The 25,199-nt window shown below is 37.1% G+C and overlaps 1 protein-coding gene across 1 annotated transcript in view; it reads left to right on the top strand.

Annotated features, from left to right (window-relative positions):
- Positions 1 to 597: 597 nt before the first annotated feature.
- The window catches only part of TBC1D19 (TBC1 domain family member 19), a 57,716-nt gene continuing 33,114 nt past the window's right edge, over positions 598 to 25,199 (top strand). The window contains exons 1-7 of the mRNA XM_076336067.1: positions 598 to 731; positions 10,664 to 10,736; positions 11,508 to 11,553; positions 13,328 to 13,403; positions 21,614 to 21,688; positions 22,643 to 22,706; positions 23,604 to 23,650. Coding sequence (XP_076192182.1) covers positions 633 to 731; positions 10,664 to 10,736; positions 11,508 to 11,553; positions 13,328 to 13,403; positions 21,614 to 21,688; positions 22,643 to 22,706; positions 23,604 to 23,650 — 480 coding nt within the window. The 5' untranslated portion in view covers positions 598 to 632. The remainder of the gene's footprint in view (positions 732 to 10,663; positions 10,737 to 11,507; positions 11,554 to 13,327; positions 13,404 to 21,613; positions 21,689 to 22,642; positions 22,707 to 23,603; positions 23,651 to 25,199) is intronic.

Consider the following 25,199-nt stretch of genomic DNA (forward strand, 5'->3'; position numbering starts at 1 on the left):
ACTGTGGGGACAAGGACACTTTTCTCTGCAAGCTCCGCAGAAGTGCAGGGCAGAGCGAGCAGGCTGGGCACATTTGGATGTCTCCAACACCAGCGTGGCCAGGCGCTGGCACTCAGGCTGCGTGGCCAAAGCCCAAGACCCACACGCAGGCTTTCCTTACACTTATTTCCGACTTCCTTTCTAGCAATGATACATCATAACCGTTTATTTAGGAAACAGAAGCAGCGCGTGAGGTTTTCACCAGAGCTTTAGGCAACCGTTATCCAGCTCAAGGTGCGTGTGGCACGCGGGCTGGAGGAAGCCTGCCAGGTGCTTGGGGAAAGGGGGCAGCTGAAGGCACCACCGGGGCGGTCTTCCCGGCTCTGGGGACAGCGCGGGGCCTCCTGGGCTGAGCGGCGAGGGGGCCGTGGGGGTCTGCGCCACACCGGGCAGCGGAAGGGACGCTGTCCCGCTCAAGTCAGGATGGGCGGCGGGGAACTTTTCTGTGAGGCATCGCTTTCCACCCGGACGCCGCCGCGGAGGACCGCCCCCGCTCCCGCAGTTGCCTGGTAACGCCAGTTAATGAGGCGGGGTGCCGCGGCGAAAGCGGTCCGGTGCAGCAGCGCTCCCGCGGGCAGGGGCGCCGCGCCGCGATGCTGGATCCGGACAGCGGGCTCTCCCTCACCATAGCGCGGATTGTGCAGCGGCTGAAGGGCTCCAGCCTCCACTCCCAGCTGGAGCGACAGGCCCGGGTGAGCCCCGACCTGGCGCTCTGCCCACAGTCCCGCCTTCCCTTCCCGCTCCCCCTCCCCGGCGCTTTGTTCCCGGCCGTCGCCCCCGGCCCGGCCCAGCCCATGCGGCCTCCGCCGGGGCAGGGGCAGGGGCCGGGGGCCTCCCCTCCCTCCCTCCTCGACGGGGCCGGGGAGCGGGCTGGTTGGTTTCTAGAGCTGTATTTATAGTTTCGCCCCCTGGCATTGAAGGATTTCGCAGTGAATATGAAGACTATCCTCTTGAAATCTCACTGCTTCAAATGGTTCCTAAAATGAATCGCTTTGTCTTTCAATCTCTAATTTGGAAAGCTTTAAATACCGTCCCCCCCCCCTTTCCTCCTCCAGAGTGCCCCTGAGAAAATGAGGATTTGGTGAAAGGAAGTGAAAATAAATGAAAAACGCACATGAAAGTACATTTTTGTAGCTGGGAAAACAGTTGCTTTTTTATATTTAGTAACTTATCTGCACTTGAAACCAGATTTTCATATTTCAGCTGAACTTCATTTAGGATGTTTCAGATTAAAATTGTGTCAATGTTCATGATCATAATAACATAATAGTGGTGCTGTAACGATTATTGTGTTACTGAAATATTTTGGGTTGGGTTTTATAAAATCTTTGGGGTTTTTGTTGTGTGGGGTTTTTTTTTCCAAACAGTGCTTAAAATTGTACAGTTTTTTTAGGATAGAATGTCCATTATCTGCCTTAGTTTTGTTAGGTTTTTAAATGAAACATGCTTTTCTTCTCTGAATGTCTCTAAAGCTTTCCATAGCAAGTGACATCACTGCGTGCCTTTTATGTTTTTTTGTTTTGTTTTGTTTTGTTTCTACATTTGCTGATTTGGTCTCTAAATGCTTTTTTAAAGTCTGCTTTGCTCCTTTTGACTGACTGCTCTCTAAATAACGTAAGTAAGCAAATGTGCATCATTTGAAGGGGGCTGGAATTATAAAAGAGTGTAGACGTTGGGTTCTGCTAAGTGTTGGGGAATTCAGCATCCCAAATAGATAGCCTGATATGAGGTGTGGAGAGGCAAATTCAGGACCTTGTCCTCAATAAAAGCAGTGATGGGATTTCAGAACAGGACTCTCTTTTAACAACTACCTTACTGATTATAATAAAACCTGTATGTACTCACCTCTGCATTAATTCGTCTCTGTCTCCCATGAGGCCTGATTTCACAGTCATTTGATACTTTGCATGTTTGTTTTGAAACACGGGGAAGCTTGGTGTCATCAAGACTTGGCAGGGTGTTTAAATATTGCTGGTGGATGGCTATGTTGTACAGCCATTTTGTACAGGTGGACACTCTGAGGACCTTAGCAGTGCCCTTCCATGGTGGTGTTTGATGTCTGAAAGGGCAGTTAAATGCCTAAATCCCTCCCTGACTCTATAGCATATCAATTTACTCAATACAAGCAGAAACTCTGCATAATTAAAGCATAAAGGTAACCTATAAAATAAATAAAACACAGTGTATTGACCACAGCCAAATCTGTCATGATAGCTTTGCAGAACACTGTTTCACAGATATACAGGTCAGAAGATTATTCTAGTCGTATGAAGTGCTAAGGGGAAAGAAAATAAACAGGGCAACAAATTTTCAAGTTGATTCTTAGAGTAGGTGTTTAAAGAGTTTGTAGTAGAAGATTAAATCAGAGCTATAGTTCAGTGTAGTGATCTGAAAGACTGGAAAGTTTTTAGATACATCAACTAGAGAATTTCTCAATGTAAAGAGTCAGGAATCTGTATGTTCTCCTTGATCTTGAATTTTTTTAATTGACCTTGCATGCATTTATGTTCTTTCATGTACAGTATAGACTTGTTTTATTTATAATGCTTGTATAGTCATATTATTGCTATACTATGCAGTTGCAAAGACCCTATCAGTGAGTTCCTTATCTTTGCTCCATCCCTTAGCAGCTGTACAGAATTCTGAAGGTTTCTGAATTTGGCTACTCTGTGTATTAAATTAATGCTTGATTTCCCTCCCATTACATGAGGTATTTCTGTAGTTGAATTATCAAATATGAAATCTTTGCTATCGCTATGCATCACACCTGCACTCCAGTTTATTGATAGGATGTGGTGGGTTTTTTGTCTGCTGGTTAACAGTCAGTTTCTGAACAATGCTTAGTCTGCACTGGTTGCAATATTAGTCTATAGGTGGTCCCTTTTTATATGTTTTTTAAGCTATTTTTTGGGAAGCATACTGTATTTTGAGAAATCTGTTGAGGCAATGCATCAGAATAAAACTTACTTATTGTTTTGGATATTTATACTACAGTTATATTTTACCTTTACAAAGATTGCTGTTTATCTGTCAGTGTAGAAACCGGCATTGCTGATAACTCCTTCCTCAAAAATATTTACCGTCTCTGAAAACATGAGAGTCAGAATGGATCGTAAGGTCCATTATAATATTGCCTGAAATTTTTGAGAGGTCATGTAGTCTCACAAACAGTATTTTAACTATTAAAAACTCTGTTTTGTAAATTCACCTCTTCTTTTAATGTTTAGGAAGGAGAGCTCAAAATGAACAGTTTCTTTCACGAGTTAATAGAATTTTGGGGAAAACACAATATCCTGACATTATTTGTGAGAGTTGACAGAGTAGCCCTGTGGTTCTGAACTGATCACACCAGCGCTATGCTTGGCTGTCACTGAGAGCCTGAGCTAGTGTCAAGGACTGTGATACACAGTCTCTTTGAAATAAGTTTGGCATGGGCACCAAATGATTTGCTGTCACAGCTTTAGCTCTGTGGATACCAAGATAATCACATTTTTGTCCTGAGGACTGAAGTAGAGGTAGGGTCATATGCTTGTTAGTGACGATTTGGAAAATAAATGTTATGTTGATTTCACAGGTTGAGTTTTGGTATATTGATAATGTGCCTGCAGTTAATACAAAGAGATTAATGCAGGAAAAGGTGTAACGTGCCTGTCATTTGCCTTGGAATTTCTTCAGGGCATATTTTGTAGTGTGTTTGAAAGGAAAGAGTAACAGTTACAAAGAGCCAAAATATTAGATAGTGGCTTTTCAACAGGTAGAATTGCTGCTGGGGTTATTGGGGTATCGGAGGAGAAATCTGATCTCAGTTTCTCAGGCACAACTTTCACTGTGTGAGTTTGTAACCAAATTTGTTTGTTCGCTTTTGTCTTAATTTTTCTCCTCCCTTTCTGAAATGTAGATGTTTTTAAGGTAAAAATTAGAGGTGGTTAGAAAACTGAGACACGGACATCTTCAATCACAAAATGCAGTTTGAAAACAAATTTTTTTGTGAAATCTTGCTAAAATTTTGTTTTAGGGAAAATCTTTGTCAGAGAACTGACAATAAAAATGGAACAGTTCAGAAACATGAAAAAAGTGCTACCTTTTTAACAACGTTTTCATTTGCAGAGAATTCAGAAACTTTGTTTTTCATCATGTTTGAAGGAAGCCAGGCTTTATTAATTAATTAAGATTAATCAATCTTAATTTTTGTCCTCCGCAAACCTCTAATAGAAATCAGTCTGACTCTGAGTTGCCTGGAACCTCTAGTGGCCAGGGGCAAATAACAAGTGAAGTTTAAAATAAAAAAAAACAAAACAAAGCAACCAAGCAAAAGCTTCAGTAGTTTATTCCTAAAGAGCTTTTCTAGAACAGGAGGTGAAAATAAAATGAAAGATAAAGGTTCTAAATTGTATTTTAAAATGAACAAGAAAGACTCACAATACAAGGAATCCCTCCAGGCATTTTCTGTGTAGACGTTCTCAGATTTGTTTCTTGTAGGTATGTCTGTAGTGGGACAGCTTGAAGGAGAACTTGTAGAAAAACAGGATAAAGGCTGTCAAAGTAGGCTAAAAGTGGTAACTTGAGTGTAAGAATCAGCCCTGACACCCCACCCCAATCTGACAATTGAGTATTAGGTTTGGGAGTGAGAAAAGATTTTAGGAGGTACCTGAAGGTATGAATAAGGTGTGGAGAGGAGATATGCTAGGATATGTCACGATCAGAATGACTGTCCAGAGGAGAGGACTCTGCCATCACTCTTTGAACAGACCTGTGACTAGTACCAGAAAGGTTTAAAGAAAATATTAATCGAAGTGAGAGGTAAGGGTCTTCACAAGACTTCAAATGGGGCAAAGAAGGAGAGGAGCTTGCTTTGGGACCACTAGGAGTGTTGCAGCTGGGGTATTGCCCGACTGTGTGCTTCTAAAGGGAGTACAGATAAACATCTTAGAAATCTGAGGATATTATTTTAATGACATTTTTCTCCAACAGTTAAAAAAAGAAATTGATACTGATCTCTACATAAGTAAAAGATCACATTAAGAAGGAGAATGTTTCTGTGAAATGTAGCATTTATTTAATAAAACTTAGCAAATAAATGTAGGCTCATGAGTCATCATAGATAATTAATGATTCCTTTTCGTGCATTGTATTTAACAAAGGGCTTACTATCCCCTCCTGATAGAGCTTGTACTTTGGTTTAAATGGTTCAGTAGTAACATTTGCAGTGCAGTGAATTTTAAATTGAAAGCAGTTGTGAATACAGATTATGAAGTTCAGAAGCAATGCAAGCCTGATTTGCAGATTTTATTTTAGTAATGTAGATTATGTTTTACCTTGTGTGTGTGTATTTTATTTGCAGCACTAGTTTTATATTCAAATAAAACCTAGAAAATTTATTAAAACATCAAAATTATATTATTAGAAATGTGTCCTGCATATCTTGTGGGAGAACATAACATTTGAAGCTGTTTATTCCTGTATGAGGCTAATTGAAGTTCTCTGTTTCACCTGCTAGGTTATTTTTACTTGTATAAGAAAGTTCACAATACTTTTTCCCTTAGTGTAATTACTGTAGAAATGTACAAGGGTTGGAAAATTATCAATGTAATAAGGGTTTTATACTTACTGAAATTTGTTTAGTTATGCTCAGAATCATTCCTCTTTCTGTTACAGAAAAGTATAAACCAAAACCAAAATCACTCCCTTAGATTTGTAGGATTTTAAGTGTTTAGAGAGTATTTACGTTGAAATTGTTGTGGTTGTACTTGAAGTGGTTTTTAACAAGTTGGCTTGATCCTCATAAAATCTAGTAATGGCAGAATGGAGTATGTGAGAAAAGGTGAATATTTATTAGCTTTCATTGAATTTACTGCTGCTGAAGTTGGACTATATTTGGGGTAGTGTGCTTTATTGTAATTTGGGAAATAATAGCAATAAAAGCTAAAAACGTGTACTTGTGCAAAATCATAGTGAACAGTAATAAATGCTCTGAGAGTGTACATACTGGTCTGAAACAAAAGGGGCTTTTAAGAGAAATTATGGTGGGTAGTCTGTAAAAATATTTAGATTGTGTAAAGTTATCTGCAGAACTGTTTGCAGCAGGATAAAACTATGTGTTCATCTGATGCAGTTCCACATTTCAGTATAGTTGGATCACTTCTCTGCAGTGTTTATTCTTGTTGAGAAAAGAAATGGTTTAACACTGGAGTTATGCTGGAACACTTCGTTCTGTCAAGCCTCTTCTTTGTAGTATGTTGCTGGTCCTCCAGGTATTTTCCTATACTTCTTTGAGTGCTGTGCCTTCATGGCTCATCTGTCGTCTTGCATGATCAGTGCTGCTCCAGTCATGATGACTGAACGCCATTTCCAAATTTAGATGCTAATTTGCAAATAGATTTGTCTCTTTGTGTTCACTTGCTCTACAAATCAATTTACTACACCCACCAACTTTTTCCAACTAGCTCTGTGCTATCCTTTTGCTTGCTTTCAGCCAGATCAATGTTGAGTGTCTGGATTTTCTTCCATCTTGGCAGCCAGGTACAGAAAGTATAATGTGTTTGGAGTATCACTTATGATGGTGACTGCCCAGATCTCAGCAGGATACCTTATCAAAATCAAAGGCAAAGATGATGTGCACAGAACATAAATACAAAGCCACCTTTCAGAAGGTTTGGCAAGATTTTGAAAGTCCCAAAACTATCCTCTCTCTTCTGTACAGCTGAAGGACAAGAGGGTGTCAACAAATGCTGTAATGATAGCTTGTTTTATGAAGGAACGTCTAACAGCTGGTTGCTTCTTGATTTGCGAAAAGCTGACTGAGACTGTAGATTAATGTGGACACCCAGCGCCTGAACCCTGGTGCCCAATCCATAAGAGTATGCACAATGCCAGTTACACTGGAAGGCATTAACTTCTGTTAAAAATAATTTGTTACTGCTTGCTGAATTATGCTGCATTCATCCCTGTCTCCTTTCAGGACTCTGTCTTGGCCTGACTGAGCCTCTGAATAGTGTGATTTCTTCCTTGGTCTGGCTGTCACTCTTTGCCTTCACAAGTTGTTCCCTTATATTGCTCACTCTCTACCCTGCTTGTGATAGCCTCCTGATAATACCAGATTTTTTTTAAAAGAAGGAAGATACTTGTTCATCGAGATGTGTGTATTGAAATTGGGGAGTCTCTAGTTCTACCTGGGTGGGTACATGCTGCATTTTGATAATGCAGGAAATTAATTCAGTTCATCAGTACAAATGTCATCAAGGTGTTGTTTTCCCAATAAACCTTAGCCAGGCATTTTTATCAGTGTAAATCATAGTAATGCTTTTTATATAAATAAAATTTTGTCAACATGTTTACATTCTACAAAAAAAAAAAAAGTGGATGAAAATGCAAATGATACTTAGGCAGTATGTTGTATCAACCAGTTTACAACAAACAAACCCTACCAAAATACCTAAATATTTTTTGCAACATAGTGCAACACAGAAATAAGTTAGACCAGTTAGTCCAAAGGGAAAATAAAGGTCTGTGGGAGACCCGGTCTAGTAATTTTGGAACATCAGCTCTGCTAAGTCTCTTTGACTCTTCAATTTAGTGCCCATAAACACCCGTTTAAATTCCAAAGAGGTACCATTCTGTTAAGTTACAGCAAAGCAATTCTGAAGGGATTTCCTTTTACCTACCAAAATAAATATTTTCTTCTTTGGCTATATTACACAGAGCTAGGGTATGTTGTTCTGCAGCCGCTAGCTGGACCATCTGCCAGATTCTCACCTTTCAGGCATCTAATTTCTGATTTGAAAACTGGTCGGCAATCCAGTATGTACTGAGTCCTAACAGTTTCTGTGGCTCTGTAGCTCTGCGTAGCACTGTAGGAATCTATCGATCGTAATCCAGAAGTAAACAAAAGGACAAGTGGAAATGGGAGGAGGCTTTGGCAATTGCATCCTGAAATGACAAGAGTGGGGACAGAAGTGCCCCCATAATTTGGGGGAGAATTTTCACATTTCTTATATGAAAATTTGTCTCAGTAGGGCATTTTGCAGTCAAGAGAAGGAAAAGGACACAGGAAACAGGCTAAAAATAAAAGTTTTGATAAATTAAAGATTAGCATAGAAATATTTGCTGCAGCAGGGCTAGGAATAGTAAAATAGAACTTGACTGAATAAATGGGCACGAAGAGGTGACGGTAACTGGTGGAGATGATGCACTAATGTAATCCTTGGAGAAAATTTTCCCCAAAGTGCTGTCCTGCTTCCTTTTGGACTGCCACCCTGTTGCATACAAGAGAGTCACTGTTTTTTTTGTTCTGCAGCTGGGGAACAGGCTCTGTTTGGAACAGCAGTTTACAAGAAAGTCCTCTGTTGTATCTTTTGGGCTGACAGGGAAAATAGGAAGTCATCTGTGTGGACTGAACTCCTCTATCCCCTCTAATGCAATATGCCATATCAATTTCCAGGAAACCACAAAAAAAAAAGATCATCAGTATGAGTGTCAGACCTTCCTTAAGGAGCCAGAAGTTCACAAATTTTACAGATGTGTGAACAGCAGAGAATTAAAATACTATTTTCCTGATTGCACTTTTGTCAGTTCTTGCACTGTTTACAGTGTCAAGACAATGAACTCACTTTTTAATGGTTTGTAAAGCTTTTTTTCTGTTGTGATTCATCATCTGTCAATGAATTGTATTTGTGAGGGTTTTTTTGCATATCTAAAAAGGATTTTGAAGCATGTGGACCAGGCCCCACAGGTAAACACCCCGTAGACCTTGGGATTAAAATTGGCCATATTTAACCCAGAAGACAAAGTTGAACATTTACAAAAGTGTGCGCAACAACTTCTGAGGAACACTATGGCAAAATCTGCCCAGTTTGACGCATGTTACTTTATTTAAAATTCATACAGGAGAGGTACAAAACCACTGCCTTGCAGCAGAAAAAAATTAAACTCAGCCTGACATACATCAGTCCAAAACAGATGTAGGACTTTCCATCAAAGTAGGTTCAGAAGGAGTCCTTCATAAGATATTCCTTGAGGCTGTTGCTTAAAAGGGTATTTTGTGAGCTGCCCAAGAACTCCCATGAAAATCTTTATTTGTTTCCCTGCCTTTAGCGATGATCCTTTGCCTGTCTTTACCATTGTGCTGAACGGACTATATGTTTGTCATTTGACATGAGAGTTATGCAACTCACCACACCTTATGGTTTGTGCTTATGATCACCTTTCTTTCTCAGAAAGCATGCTTACAGTCTCTTTGCTATTGCAGTCGATAAACCAAATATAAAAGCCTTCCTTGCCTGTAATGGCAAGGTGACTTAAAATAAGAGCAGAAACGCTGATGCTATCAGTCTCTGCATTATTGGCCATTCCCCCTTTCAACTAGGGAAAATGGAAAGATTTCCTTAAAATTCTGCATTTTGAATTCATCTAGACCAACTTTTCCAGCACGCTGTGCAGCACAGCAAGTACCCTTTTCTGTATATAAACTGTAAGGCAAATGATAGGATTGTGGAGTTTGTTAGTTGTGTGCGATGGGCCTAAAGCATGCCATGCTGTTAGGGCTGGCAAAAGTTTATTTTTAATAGCAACATAACTTACTGCAATAGAATCAGCAGCTGATACACCTACAGCATATTGCTGAGTAGCTTTTGGTAGGAGCTATCTCACATTTCTAAGTAGATGATGTGGCCATATGCTTCTAACATATGCCTTGAGCTGTCATGGCAGTGGATTAAGTTGCACACGGATCTCCCAGTGTTATTTTTGAGTTAGCAGCCAGGGTTGCTATTCTTTTCTAAACCTCTAGCTTTATCCTCTGGTGTTGATCAGCTATTGCCACACTCCATGTTTAGGAAAATATGTTTTAGAAGTCACTTCACAGAAACTCCTGAGTTTCTGATTGTTGTCCTTTTGGACCTTTGCGGTCTGTTTGTTTTCTCCTTTTGGTCTAGCTATAGAAGAAGAAGGAGATGCTATAGCAGCTGCTCCTGCTGTTGCTGAAAAATCTGCAGCAACATCTGCGTGGTAGTGTCATGGTACAGTTGTAAAACTGGTTGGTGCCTAATTGTCTGTGTCGAGTGCATTTCATTACAAGAGGCTGGATATACCTGGTACTCACAGCTGCAGTGGGGAATATCTGGTCCACAGGTTTTATTTGAACTTTGAGGATGGCATTTCTTATCTGAAAGAGGTGAACTGTGGGAGGTTAAGTGAGCAGTTATGGAACATTTTCAGTTTGATTTTTTTCATGTAGAATACAGTGAGTGGCTTCTGGTTATTAACTTGTGTACCTTATGACCAATCCTTTAATGTGTAGAGTCTAGCATTTGTGCTAAGTGTGGGGGGTACTTGCTCAGAATACTAAGCATATATGTCACTGGATACTCCCTCTGCCTTCTCTCTCCTTCCCTGCATACAGCTTTTAGCACTGATGTAAAAGCAAAGATACGGAGTGAGGAAAAAGTTGGCTGATTTTTTTTTTTTTGGCTGCAATTACCATTGTCAAGTTAGTAGGAAGAAGTTTGCTTTGTGTGTAACCTTAAGCATGTATGTTTCTTGTTTAATAACTTAAAATACACAATTTACTTACTTTTTAGTGCTTGCTTGATGCTTATTTATTTATTAATTTATTAATTTTTCGTATTAGGTTAGCCTACACAAACCAGAAATTAAACTGGAATCACTGAAAGAAGATATTAAGGATTTTCTGAAGACGTCAGGTTTGTAATACTTCATTGATACATTTGTGGATATTTGTATTCATCTATGTAAGAATATACGTGACGTACATGATGAAAATAGTAGTTTGTGCGGCTTGGTATCTTGTCGCTGACGGTAGCCAGAAGCAGACATTCAGTGATTCCAGATTATTAAATGAGATAGAGAAAATTAAAAGGGAAAAAGTTCTTGGATTCCAGCAGCATTTTGAAAAACATACTATGCAAAGCAGTGATTTTATCATTTTATAAGATACTGGTAATTTTTTTGAAAGTTCTGAATGGTACAAGAGTTCAGTCACCTCTGAAAATGGAAATTAGCATTCATGGAGGTACTCTTGAAAATTTTACCCTTAGTTGAATTTCCAATTTCTATTGGACGCTATAGGCTATGTAACCATAATGTGAAGATTTGATGATAAGTGATATAAGATTTATAATCATCAGGAACACTGTGTCTATTAATGTTTATAGTTGTGTTAATAATATAATGGCTTTGAAAAAATAGCATATAAGTATTTAACCAAAACTGTGTTTTAATTATTTGAGCAGTAGATGGAAATAAAGGATATTCAACCTTTATACAGGTCTCAACTTGCAGTTTTTCCTACCTTAATTAGGTTAAGGTTTCTTTGTCTCTTCCTGTCTGTCTGGTAGGTAGACATGAATTGAGACAGGACAGAAGACTCTAGTGACTGTAAAGCAACCTCTGATTCATGTTCCATTAGTATTAATTCCTAAAGTTGTCTTCTGGATATTTTTTGATTTTAACAGGTTGGGAAAAGAAGCTTCAGAATGCTGTTTATAGTGAACTCAACGTGTGAGTTTATTTAGTATTTTTATTTAATAAGTTCTACTCACATGATTTACTTTTGATTCATTTGTGTATATATAGGTGTAGGATGTGTTACTATTATCTGCAAGATCTGTCATACTAAGGGTGCCTGCTTCATTTCTGTTTTTAAAGTGCCGTTATTTCTTTTTCGTCCTAGTGAAAATATTGGACTCAAGTAAACTTTAAAGAATGAGTGAAACAAATATCACCACATTTCTTAGTTACTTTAGTAATTTCTTTGTTGTTTTACTTCCAAAGGTACCAACAGTCATAATATAATTCTTGTGTAGCTGACGTAGTTGCTGCAAATGGATTTTAATTATTTTCAGATGTTTATGACAGCATTGCACGTATTTGTTGTATTAATTATTAAAAAAAATCTTTAAGATATTGGATCTCTAGACTTACCAGATCAGTGCTCATCATGCTTGGGATATGGTTATAAACATGCTGAAATTTGTGAAATTCCCTTTTTATTATTGTTCAGCGAACTTTGGATTAGACTTCTGGGAAGCATAAGTTACCTTTACATTCTGGCAAGGTGGAAAGGTGAATTTCATAACAGATATAGCCATAAATGCAACTGTATAATAAGAAATGTATATGCAAATCTATTTGTGCTGATTTAAATAAGCTTATTAGAGTTACCAGTTTTGAACAGTGTGTCTTAGTAGTATGAGGGACTCAATTCAGCAAAATACTTGTATCAGTTAGTAAGGATTCATCTTCATCATATCTTTCAAGGGAAAAATATCTGTCTTTTGGACTAATGCTTATGCTTTCTTTGAGTTCACGGAAATAAGCTGCAAACAATAATGAAATTAGTCCTGGAAAATTGAAATTAGCTAAGAACACCATGATTTCATGAGCATTGCTGAAATCTGTTAGTATTGATTCCATTTTACACATACGCACAGAGTTGTCCAGAACAAATTAGCGGCAAGTATAAGAATGACCTTACCAGTTAAAAATGGGAAGAAATTTGGGGAGGGTTTCCCAAAATCATATGAAAAGAACTGATTGAATACATATAAACAAATGAAAATTCAGGCTAACTATAAGAGAAGTTTTGTGTAAATTTTGTTTCCTGAAAGACACTTGAGACAGTTAAAATTAAGCTGGATGAAATGTTTGGCAATAACTCATTGGAAATAATCTGCACTACTGGAAGACAAATCAGTGTTTTGGTTTGTGGGGGTTTTTTTAGTTTTGTTCCAGCTTTTATATTTTGGCATAATGCAGTTTATGAATGGATATTCAACTTTGCTTAGGTCAACACCGCAAAGTTCTAATTGCTTTGGACATGTACATGTTCACTATTGATTTTTAAAAGGAAATCCTCCAAAAAATGTATTGTCTCTTGAAAAAATATAATATCCTGGATAGTAAAAGTTCCAGGGAATCATAAAGATGACATGATGTGAAGAGGATACACTTCTAAAATACCTGATTTGTTCATAGATTTATTTGATTTTGTTTTACAAATACATGCAATTATGAGGAAGTATTATTTTTAATACAAGAAGAACTCATGTTGAAATGTTATTAATACTTACATGTCTTTATATTGTTTGTGTCCATAGGAAAGGATGAGGAAGAAATACTTCTAAAAATAATGCTTATTTTTAGTTCTTGATCAACATATGCAGTGGTTTTGCTAGTGCTGTCATGAAAGAAGTTATGTTTAGGTTTACAAATACAGGATTAATTAAGCAAAATAAAAATGTGAACATTTAAAATATACTATACTTTCTTTAAGGTTTCCTGCACCCTGTCATCCTGCAGCACCGCCCGAGCATATGAAAGAACCATTAGCCTATATGAGGAAAGCACAGGTTGGTTGTTACTAATTTTACCGTTCATATCAGATCTTTGATTAGACTATTTGAGATTTACTCTCTATAATGTTATTGTACAATTTCTAGGTTTTATACCATAGGAAAAACACAAATTTGTAATTGCATCAAAGTTAATAGTGATGTTGTATATGTGACATTTTACATACATACAAAAAAATGCTCAAGTAATTCTCCAACCATGAAAGAAGTAGGATATAGTGGCAGGTAGGTGAATATTGTAGAATAGAGACAATGTGAAATACGTCAAGGAGGAGAACTTGATTTTGTTGGGAAGAAGAAAAAGTGTAGCTATCGGCCATTTCACTTAGGGTTACAAAAATACTGTTATGGAGAGACACTGGCAGGCAGTTTGGCAATGAAATACAACGGGCTGCAGAGATAGTGAGATCTTCAGGAAGAAGAGATATATTTAGTACTTAGAAATGTGAAAGGAAGATGAAAAGTATAGAGCTAAGGAGCTTAAGGCATATTGAAGGAAAATAAGAGAAACTGGACTATAAAAGATTAAATGAGGATTTTTGGTGTCAGGAAAAAAAGTGTTTTTGCTTCACTGGTTTTATTTTTTCACCAATATATGCCATTTGAAATAAATAAAAAAAATCCACATAAAAATGTAAAAAAATAAATGCTTCCAGAATATGATCGAACCAAAATATCTGAGGTAAGGATAAAATTGTATTTAACTCAGCTGTGCCTAGAAATATATTGCAGTATTCTTTCACAAGGTATTCAAAAAATTGTTTTACTTTTTCAATCATATTGTTGTGTTTTCCAGTAAGTCTTATCTTGCTGTCCTGGGTTTCAGTCTTTAGCATCTGGGGACACAGATTGTATTAATTTTTCTTCTGTGATGTGAAATGTAATGCCACAATTTACTGCCTGAAAATAATCACTCTTATCAGTTTACTAATGCGAAAACTACAGAGGTGGATCTATGTGTATGTTTGTCTAAACCAGTTTCATTGGTTATTATTTTATAAAAGTGTATACAATACTTACAGTAACCAATATTTTTAGCTCTATGTGGAAAGGACTGTTTTTCTAATAGTTTAGGAATGAGTAGGAGAAGTCCTACCTTTACTAGCTTCAAAATTTCATAGCCCTATTTCAAAGAGTATTATGCATCCCTATGCTCTGGGGTGGGTTAACCCTGGTAGGCAGCTCAGCCGCTTGCTCAGTCCCCCCAGCGGAGTCGGGGAGAGAATCGGAAGGGCAAAAGTGAGAAAACTTGTGATAAAGACAGTTTAATAGGTAAAGCAAAAGCTACGCATGCCAGCAAAGCAAAATAGAAATTCATTCGCTACTTCCCATTGGCAGGCAGGTGTTCAGGTATCGCTGGGAAAGCAGGGCTCCATCACGTGTAATGGTTACTTGGGCAGACAAACACCATAACTCCAAATGTCCCCCCTTCCTCCTTCTTTCTTCCAGCTTTTTTATTCAGAGCATGATGTCCTGTGGTGTGGAATATCCCTTTGGTCAGTTGGGGTCAGCTGTCCCAGCTGTGTCCCCTCCCAACTTTTTGTGCACCCCAGCCTACTCGTGGGTGGGGCAGCATGAGAAACAGAAAAGGCCTTGACGCTATGTACGCACTGTTCAGCAATAGCTAAAATGTTGGTGTGTTATCAACACCCTTTTGGTCAGAAATCCAAAACACAGCACCATACCAGCCACTATGAAGAAAACTAACTCTATCCCAGCCAAAACCAGTAGATCCTCTTTCAAATCTGTTCTTGAAATACAGCTCTTCGATAAAGACATATGAATCCTTTTCACAGAGAACTATTGATAAATGGTGATAGTTGTGAAATAGTAATAAATACACAGCTAAGGATTTAACATTATATTTTCTAAAACCACTGAGGTACGTGTGAGCATTTGATTTTTAAGATGCACACACGTTTATCACTGTAGGTAATAGGTCCCTAAGAAAACAATCATGATCAGATCAGTTGAATCACAACTAGGTTTTATTTTGTTACTCTTTTTTATTAAAGAGCAATAAACGATGTAAAAAGCTTACAAAGTCAGTGTTTCCATGATTTTGTTTTTTTGTTTAAAATATTTGGAAATAGCTAAAATGCAAATATACATGTTGCTAAAACCTTTTGGGAGAGAAATAAAAGTGGAAATGTACCAATTTACTTTCATGAGGTATCGGAAATCTAATTAATGTTTTGAAGGTAGAAGGCTGTTTTTGTTTTATTTGTAGGTAGATTTTTTCACCTTATTTGTCTCTTAGCATCACAACAGTTGGAAAAGAATATTTTGGTGCTATCAACAAAATTTGTCCTGGTAGAAAACTGTTTTCCATATAAGTCATATTCTATTTTTATTATGCACAGCCACCATTTGAGATGCTGTTTCTGTTGTTATGAGCTCGTTGACATTTTCTTTATCCTTTTCTATCTTAATTAATTTTGCTCTACTTCAGAATTTTGGAAAGAAGGGTAATATTCTGAAACCCATCTTACTTTGATATCAGTTATTGGAATAACTTTGAATCAGTAATTAAAACTCTATTAGTATTATTCTAGAGTAGATTTTAAAATGTTCATAATTAACCCTTTTTCTCCTCAAATTGGTTCTGTTTTCTCATTCTTAGGTGGCAGACTGAAGTTTTTATACTGTATTCTCTTTGCTACCTCAAAAGAAAAACAGCTTTCTGGGAAAGGATAGAGCATTAACAGCAATGAATAGTAATGCTGTAAATCATTCATGTATTTGTGGTATTGTCCAGTGTAGAAAAAGTACTGCCATTAATATTTACGTATCTTTGAATATTAATGTAACATAACGCATATTTTCTAATCATGTGTGCTGGAGAGCTGGACCTGTGTTTGGGTTGAGATAGATCACTGGATACAGCTGCTTTAGTCTGTCATTGTTTAGGTCTTTCCTAGACAGAGAAATACTCGGTCTTTTTTTGTTTGTTTGCTTCCTGGAAAATGTCAGATATAATATTTAGGACCTTTCTTTTAAAACATCGGGTTATTTCACACCTCTGGTGTTTTCTGAGCTATTTGGTCCGGTTACAATTTTGGGGCGATAGCTCACCTCTTCCTGCCTTGTTAAACAGCAGAATTATTGCTTAAAACTTATGCATCTTAATGCAGACAAAGTGTTAGCACTAGATTCTAGGGTTAAATATTTGAACTTTGCTAATTTGCATTACCTGCCCAGCAGAGACTGCTGTGAGTTGAAATTCCTGAATCCATTGAACTGCTGTATTGACTATTTTCATATCTATGTTTTGATGAGGTGAAATGATTGCAGACCTCTTCAACTGTTTGTTTTGCTCCCAGAGTTCACTGGGAAAGCCTTTGCTCAATTTAGGACAAGTCTGCTGCAAACAGCAATGAAGGTATGAAATGGACAATGTAAAAATAAGAGCAAAAAGAGCTAAAGAGAAGCATAAGAAGTTGAGTCCAAAGAAATGTTAGGAAGTGTTTCCACAGTCTGATACCTCCCATTGTCCTGGTTTCGGCAGGGATAGAGTTAATTTCTTTTCTAGTAGCTGGTACAGTGTTTTGGATTTAGGATGAGAACAAAGTTGATAACGCACCGATGTTTTAGTTGTTGCTAGGTAATGCTTACACTAGCCAAGGACTTTTCAGCTTCCCATGTTCTACCGACTGAGAAGGCTGAAGGTGCACAAGAAGCTGGGAGGGGGCACAGCCAAACTGGCCAAAGGGACATTCCATACCATGTGACGTCATGCTCAGTACATAAACTGGGGAAAGCTGGCCGGGGGGGCCGCTGCTCGGGGACTGGCTGGGCATCGGTCGGCGGGTGGTGAGCAATTGTACTGTGCATCACTTGCTTTGTGTATTATTATTATTATTATCATATTATTATTATTATCATTTTATTTCAATTATTAAACTGTTTTTATCTCAACCCACGAGTTTTTCTAACTTGTGCTCTTCCAATTCTCTCCCCCATCCCACCGGGTGGGGGGGAGTGAGCGAGCGGCTGCGTGGTGCTTAGTTGCCGACTGAAGTTAAACCACGACACCCATGAAGCTGTTTTTTAATTGTGTCATATGAGATTTTACAAAGTTCACAAAAACCAAACACTGTAAAACTCAACAGGAACTCTTATCATGATAGTCCCATAATATATAATTCATAAATTTGCATTGCTGTGTTTTACTCCATACAGGTCCTTTTTCCTGGTTTTAGCTGTAAGCTAGGAGCTTGTTTCAGGGGTTTGAGAGAAATGTTAAACAAGTAAACTTAAGGAGGAGATAGGTAGATAAGAAATGATGCCCCATCATCCAGTTACAAAGCATAAGGAGTAAGAAAATGGGAAAGGAGCAGCCAATTCTGCGTTGGAGTAGGTCTGCTTGGCTCCAGCAGCTGCTTTCCACAACAGGAGTGGGAAAGGTGTTGCTTTCCAGAGGGAGGCAACTTTAAGGTAACTAGCTATCTTCAGAGAAAGCTGAGATACTCTACTGGCTGTGGAGAACCCGTGTTGTTTGAGTTAATGATACTTATTTTTGTTTGATCTTCTTTGAAGTTTTGTTCCATTATTTCTAAATTTGTCTCCAATGAAAAAAATGGTAGGTTTATCTGAAATTTGTTCAGTCAGCGACATAACTCGGGGTGGTCTTTTGTGATACAGTATACCTTCCTGAAGGTAGGGCAGTTCTTAAAACTAGGGTGCTGGAGTGCATTCACAAAAATGAGAATTCTGATGGAATTCTTAAGGGTAATTCAGCATGTTCTACTTGAGTAGCATCAGCTGGTTATCTAAAAATACAGGGACCTGAGAAGATAAATTGTTCTTTGGTGGGTTGCAATTTAGAATTCTGGGAAGATAGAAGACCATAATTATCTGTGTTTTAACCCATTTGTCCCTTGCTTCATTAGATTTTTTACCTCCGTGCCAAATCTGTGAAGATCTTACTGAAATGGAGCTTTGCTAAAGCAAATCCTTTCCTCCCAGTTCTTAAATTTTCCTATGTTCCTTTTCGTTCATTTTCAGATCTTGCATTTTGAAGAAAGTCCATACATAAACAACAGACTTGATTAGAAAATTACCTTGAATTACACTGCTATATTTGCTATTGATATTCTGGTAGGTTTTTTGCCCAGCTAAGACCAGATTCCCCATGTTGTACATGCTATACAGACACACAATCAAAAAAGCATTCTGACTTGCAGGTTTATAGTTACGAGCTAGAGCACTCCCCCGTCTATTTAAAATAAGAGTAACATTACAGTTGATTTCAATAGGAGCGTGGGTACTAGGAACTTTCTAAAGTATAATAGAGATGTTCCTATCCATATCCTAATTTCTCCCAGAAGAGTTAAATAATCCCTAAAGGACAAAAACCAGCTAAATTATTAATTTTCTTTCTTGAAAGAGACTGGTGGACTCTGAAAAAAATAAAATGACAATGCTACATATTCTAATGCTGTGACTGCTGAAGATCTGCTTAAAACATCTTCCTTCACTAGTCAATTCACCTTTCCTAGTTTCTAAATCTCTTTGAGAAAATAGACTTGAGTGCTTGAATAGTTGTTAAAGAAAAATGGTGTTTTCTTTGAAAAGTATTAAAGTCAAAAGAAATTTGATAACATTTTTATTATTCCTAAAAGAATTTCTGCTTCTTGTTACAGAAGTTGGAGTAGGGGATATTCAGATCTCTTTTAGATCATGTATTGATTTGGTTTCTTGTGTCCTAAATTAAGTTATGCCTCTTATCAGAGGGCAAATGAAAAGTTCGTGAGCATCAGAACGAGAGCAGTACCAACATAGTTTCTGTATTTCTCTTATTTTTGAATTTTACAGGTTTTGATTAGAGAAAATGTACCAAATGAAATCTGTGTCCAGACACCTTGAATTCTACCCACAGAGTAGGTCTTATTACGTACACTCTGAAAGAATCACATTTCTGTCTAGTCTTCTAGAATAAAGAATTTTAGGATTCATTATTGTGGAAAAAACTAAGTAATCCTGGCTAGTTTATGCAGTTGGGACATATTTCTGTTTAGTTTATTTGTTGTCCACCCAGTTTCACTTAACTCCAGTGAAAGTTTATAAATGGCTTTGATACAAAATAAGATTAATTCAGTTTGTAATAGACATGTTTGAAATTGTTAGCAAATTACAGCACTGCCTTCCTCAGTTCAACTATTTTACTGAAGGTTATCATTGTAACCATAGCAATCCCAGCAACGTGTTTTCTTAGTGTTAAAATTCTTTGTAAAATTAGAGGAATCATCTTGGAAAATGTATTGTTCCCATCAATGAAATGACTTTATGAACTCTGCCTCTGGCTTTTATTTCAGTCAAGGATACAGCGTTCTGTTTCTGCTCACTGCAGGTAACTCCACTGTCCTGAGGAGAGGGGAGAGCGTGTTGGTCACACAGCCTCTCCAAGCCTCACTTTTGTTTTGACTTGGTTGCTTTTATTTGAAGATCTTTTACTGGGTGGTCTTGAAGGCTGAATTATGGCACAGTTTATGAGTATCCAGAAGTGATTTAGTACTAATATGTTGCATCCCCAGTGTGATAAGTGGGTTAATGTCTGGTCTGGCAGTTGTCAGTCACACCGAGAGTATCAGCCTCCGTTGCTCCTTGGAACGAGCTGGTTCTTGGTCTTGCAGAGCTGACATCTGCCTCCTCTGTGCTTCTTTTGTAGCTTTTAGAGCATATCCATGCTCTTTTTTTTTTTTCTTCTTTTTTTTGCTTAACTTTGATCTTGATGATTTCACTTTTTTTTTAAACTGCTACTAACACCTCTGTATTCTCTCTTTGTTTCCACTTTCTTATCTTATATAGCTTGGTAGTCTTCGTGCTCTCTCACTTCTCATTTCTTCCAGCAACAAAACCCCACTTCTCAGCAAAATAGGGTACTGTAAATGCTCTACACCACCCCTCCGTGAGAGAATAACCAGTTTGTGGCATGGTGGTGTGTAACTGCAGCATTTGGAAGGCATTTGAATACGATAATACAGTTAAATAAAAATATTATACAGAATATTATAAAAAAATACTGCAATTTGGAAAACACTCCTTACAGTTAATACTCAGATCTCTTTTGTTTATGCAAGAGAAGGTGAAGGGTTGGCTTGATTGTGAGAAGAAATTTCTGGTGAAAGACAGCTATTTCATTTGATGGAAAAAGTCATGAGAGGATCTTGTAAATGGAAGCTAAAATGAAACAGTTATAGACAAGATATAATTTTTATTTTTTTAACAGAACATTTGAACATCTGCCCTTCCCTTCATTTGCTTCCTGTCTAATAAACTGCAGCCTCTTTCGGACAGAACTTTTAAGTTTGAGGAACATGTGGTTAGACCGTAACTAACTTGTAGAATTCGTGTCTAGAGCAAATAACAAATAATAAATAGAGCTAAATGACATTAAGAGGAGTCTTTGCATTCATTTGATTGGGGCCTGACTCATCATCCACAGAAAACTAAATTAGATATAAAACCCACCGGTGCTGCTGTAATCACAGCAGCAAAATCCTAAGTCAGTTGCCTAGGAAGTCAATACTAGTTGGCATTAACTTCAGAGGAATTATCCACGGATTAGGCACCATATGTTAAGTTTGAAGTCTAATGCAATAGTCGGAAGAATCTGATTGCTCTTTAAGCTGTCCACTTGCTACCGAGGTATTGTCTGCTTCTGGTTTTCTCTTCAATTAGAGAACTATTTCCTGACAATTATTTTAGGATAACTATTTTTCTGAGCGTTACAGAATACCAAGTTTCTAACTTTTTTAACTTCTGAGAACATCTAAAATACCTTTTGTGGAGAAAGACTTCCACTCCCTTCAGGTCACAAAGTGGAGAAGGCATTCTCTGTACACAGTTGATTGCCCTGCTTTTAATCATTTGAAAAATTGGTTAAATGTTGATATATAAAGAAGCTTGATCATTAAGCATATATCAAAAATCAGTAATTGTGAAATATGTGCTTTTTGGAGATCTGAAATGTGAACAACTAATTTTTCTGGTTCTTTAGTGTGATGTAAATGATGAAATCTGTTTGCTCTGTTGTTTCTATTTAAACAAGCATGTAAAGATTCCCTTAACGTTTTTGCAGGTGTTGGTCGGTGACTCTTGCTATCCTTTCTTATATATAACTTTAAAAAGCTGCTTGTTATTACATCATAAATGCAGTTGGAGGAAAAAGAAATTCTATGTAATTTAATTTTTTTGTGTTTTAGGGAAGCTGGGAGAAGCGAATTCTAAGAAGTCTAAACAGCATGTGCACAGAACTCAGTATCCCACTAGCGCAGAAGGTAATGTATTATTAACTTTACGTTGCTGAACTGACATTTTTTGGAAATTAAGCCTTGTCTGGCACACTTGTAATGTAATGTTCATTTTACACATGGTTATCAAAAGCTGCAAGGCCAGTTTCCAAATAATTTTAATGCAGAATAATTTTCAGGGATAGTGGCAATGTATGCATCAACTCAACTTGGGAAAAGATAAAGTCTATAGGCAGATCTTCCTCTTTGCTGTTGCAGTACTTAGCCTTTTGAGGGAGCAGCATGTTGGAAAGCTAATTGCTACGTTAATTGCTCTTAATAGAGCATTTTTGTGTGCAGACTCAGCAGTATAACTTCTAGCTGCATAGCCTGTACACAATATATGCTTTGTATGCTGGAGAAAGCTATAGCTGAACTGGTACTTTAGGAGGGAGAGATACTGGTACATTGCTAATTTTGGTTGTCATTCATTCTGCTCTGTTTTGGTTTGTTTTTTATTAATTTAGAAGCTTTAATTTTAAAGATCATGGAATTGGGGAATAATGTTAGAATGTTTTGTTCTTTATCTTTCACCTGTTGTATATCTAGGATAGGCAGCGGAACCTCTATGGTTCATCATATGAGATAAAGGATGCAGCTGTGTTTGCTTTTCATGACTGTGCCAGGGACAGGAATTTGATGACAAAGTCCAACAGCTCTATGGAATGAGCAGTAAATCTTCAGTAATATGAAACTGACTACTAAACAGCCTAAAATTCATTAGTAAACACATGAAACTATTTAATGGGCTTCTTTTTTCCTTGAACTGGAAGTTGGACTTTCTACAGTAGAACATACCTTCAGGCTGGGGATAATTTGTAAGCAGAATAAGTTTGTGTTGCTAGTGTAATCTATTTTTTAAAGTGTTACATTGTATTTGAAATAGGCATGTTTTTACTCATTCTGTTAAAAAAAGAAGAGTTACTTTCTTGTGCCTTTCAGAGGCCTGTAAGTGAACAGAAAGAATTGCTTAGTAAATGGAATGAAATGGGAACTGATGAGCCAGGTAAGATCAACTAAATCTATGTGCATTAAATTTTTTTACACAGAAAAATAGCATATACATCTTACTTATCAGTCAAAGATTAATGTAATCAAGGTAAACTGATTTCAGTCTTTTTTCTCATTGGTAATGTGTCATTATGCATAAATAAATATTCATTTCATTGTTATTTCACTTCAAGTTCTTGTACTATCTTTGAATCATCAGTGAGAGGTTATGGTATAATACTCCTCATTCCAGTGCTTTAGAGATTTATAGAGCTAGGGCACTGCTCCTCTTAGTGTAAGCTCAGGCTAATAGAAAGAAAATGTTCAGAACTATGGATAATTAAGCTCAGATGTTTTATTAACAAAAGGTAAAAATAACACTTGCAAAAAATAGTCATATTATCCTTTGGGAGAGCAAGGCTAACTGCCTTGTTAGTTCATATCCAAGTTCCTTAAAAGAAATGATTTTGCAAAGGTACTAGTTTGTATTGCAGTACCTCCTCTGCCATGGCAAATACTTTTAATGGATTATTTATGACTAGTCCCTACTTTTTGTTTGACAGCAGTACGTTTAATTCAACAATCTATGCTGTTAAAAAAACCCCAACCCTCTTTTGAATATCATCTCTCCCCCATCTCTAAGAATGGTTCAATCTAAAGACTTATGTGGGATAAGTAAAAAGCTTCCTGTGACTACTGTTCACTTATTTGGGGTTTACAAAACTAAGGCACTAACAGTAGCATAATCTTGGAGAAGATGTGGTGGTTGTAGCCATGATATCTGTGATAACATTATTTTCATCTTTGCTTTAATAAGTTATTGAAATTGCTAGATTGTGTTACCGGTATGGGAAAATTGCATGGGTTTTTCGTCTCTTGGTTTTAACATAGCATCATTGAAATCTTATTTCAGATCTAAGTCTCTTCCGGCCTGTTTATGCACCTAAAGATTTTCTTGAGGTAAGCATTTATGAAACAATGACTCAGCCATTGACTTGCATCCATTATAGTCTCTTATGTGAAGTGGGAAAAATAATTGTTAAGTGTATTTCAGACCATTTGTCCTTTATAGCAAGTGAAATTTGGCATGTTTTTTATGACTCCATGTTTTGTTTACAAAACAAAATGCTATTGTCTCTTTTTTAAAACTTCATTTTTAAATTGTACTTGTGGTAAACTTCTCTTTCTCCAAAGAACAGTCAGTTTGGAGCTAACTTTTTCCCTGAGAGCAGTTCTCCAACTGATTTCATAAATCATTTTACATTTTAAATTGCAATACGTTAAGTTGATAAATGGCAATGTGTGAAGCTGATAGACTATTTGGTGGTAGATAGTAGACCTGTATGCAGTTGAAATTGTAGGTCATCTATGAAGATTGTGAAAGATTAAACATGAAACAACTGTGTGGAATTTGGAGGCTTTTGTCTGTAATCAAACCAAACCATTAAAAAAATGGTGACTGCTGATTCTTTAAAGTTAGAAATGACAGTATTGCTCATCATTCTGTATGGTTCAAGCACAGAACATCTCAGTAAAACAGAACTTGCTTTACCAGTTATGCCTAGAATAGGCATGGGCGATGGACAATAAACATTGTTGATGACAGTGAACTTAATGGTGACACAGTAGGAGATTTTGGATTAAAATGTGATTGAAAATAAAATTTAAAAAATCAGTATCTGTATATCCTGTGAGTTACACAGGAAACAAATAATCTAGAGCATGACGACAGTGTAGAATTATAGAGTTAAGATGGCCTCCTAATTTACAGAATAAAACTTAGAAGTCTAATACTGAATTATCAGTCAGAATTAATGTATTAATATTTCAGTGTGATTCAGTGCAAGTTTAGTGGAATGTCTTTTGTAGTGGTAGAGATTTATAGTATTTCTGACTTAAGTGTAAATTGTTTCATGGTTATGAATTGTGAATGCATTTCTGAATCCCAACAATAAACTTTCTATCCATTTTATTACATTTCTAAAGAGCTCCTCTTGTTCAGTTAGTGATAATAATATTGGAAATTTTTAGTTTATTCTGTTTTTCCATCACTGTACTAACAGCCAAGTTGTGTGTTTAATCTCGAATCTGTAAACAAATCTATCTTCATTTTAGCCTTAACCAGTGACCCTCAAGGTCACTCTTTTTTTCTTTTATACTGTTTTCTTTCCAGAGTTTGCAGTTTCTTACATTAATCTTTTAATTTACAAGTCTGACAGTGAGTTGATGTGGTATTAGAATACTTAAGACTGAGAGTTGTAGAGGTAGGATGTTGTGGAAGAATTTCCTAAGAGCTGGAAACTCATTTTAGAAAGAATCCTTGCCATCTCAACATTATAATATTAAAATCTATACCCATGAAATAACAGTACGTAAGAGGCTGTAAATTCCTTTATAGATCAAAGTTATCATAGAATCATAGAATCATTGAGGTTGGAAAAGACCTCTAAGATCATCGAGTCCAACCGTCAACCCAACACCACCATGTCCACTAAACCATGTCCCTAAG

This window comes from Aptenodytes patagonicus, chromosome 4 (genome assembly GCF_965638725.1).
Source record: "Aptenodytes patagonicus chromosome 4, bAptPat1.pri.cur, whole genome shotgun sequence".
Lineage (NCBI taxonomy): Eukaryota > Metazoa > Chordata > Aves > Sphenisciformes > Spheniscidae > Aptenodytes > Aptenodytes patagonicus.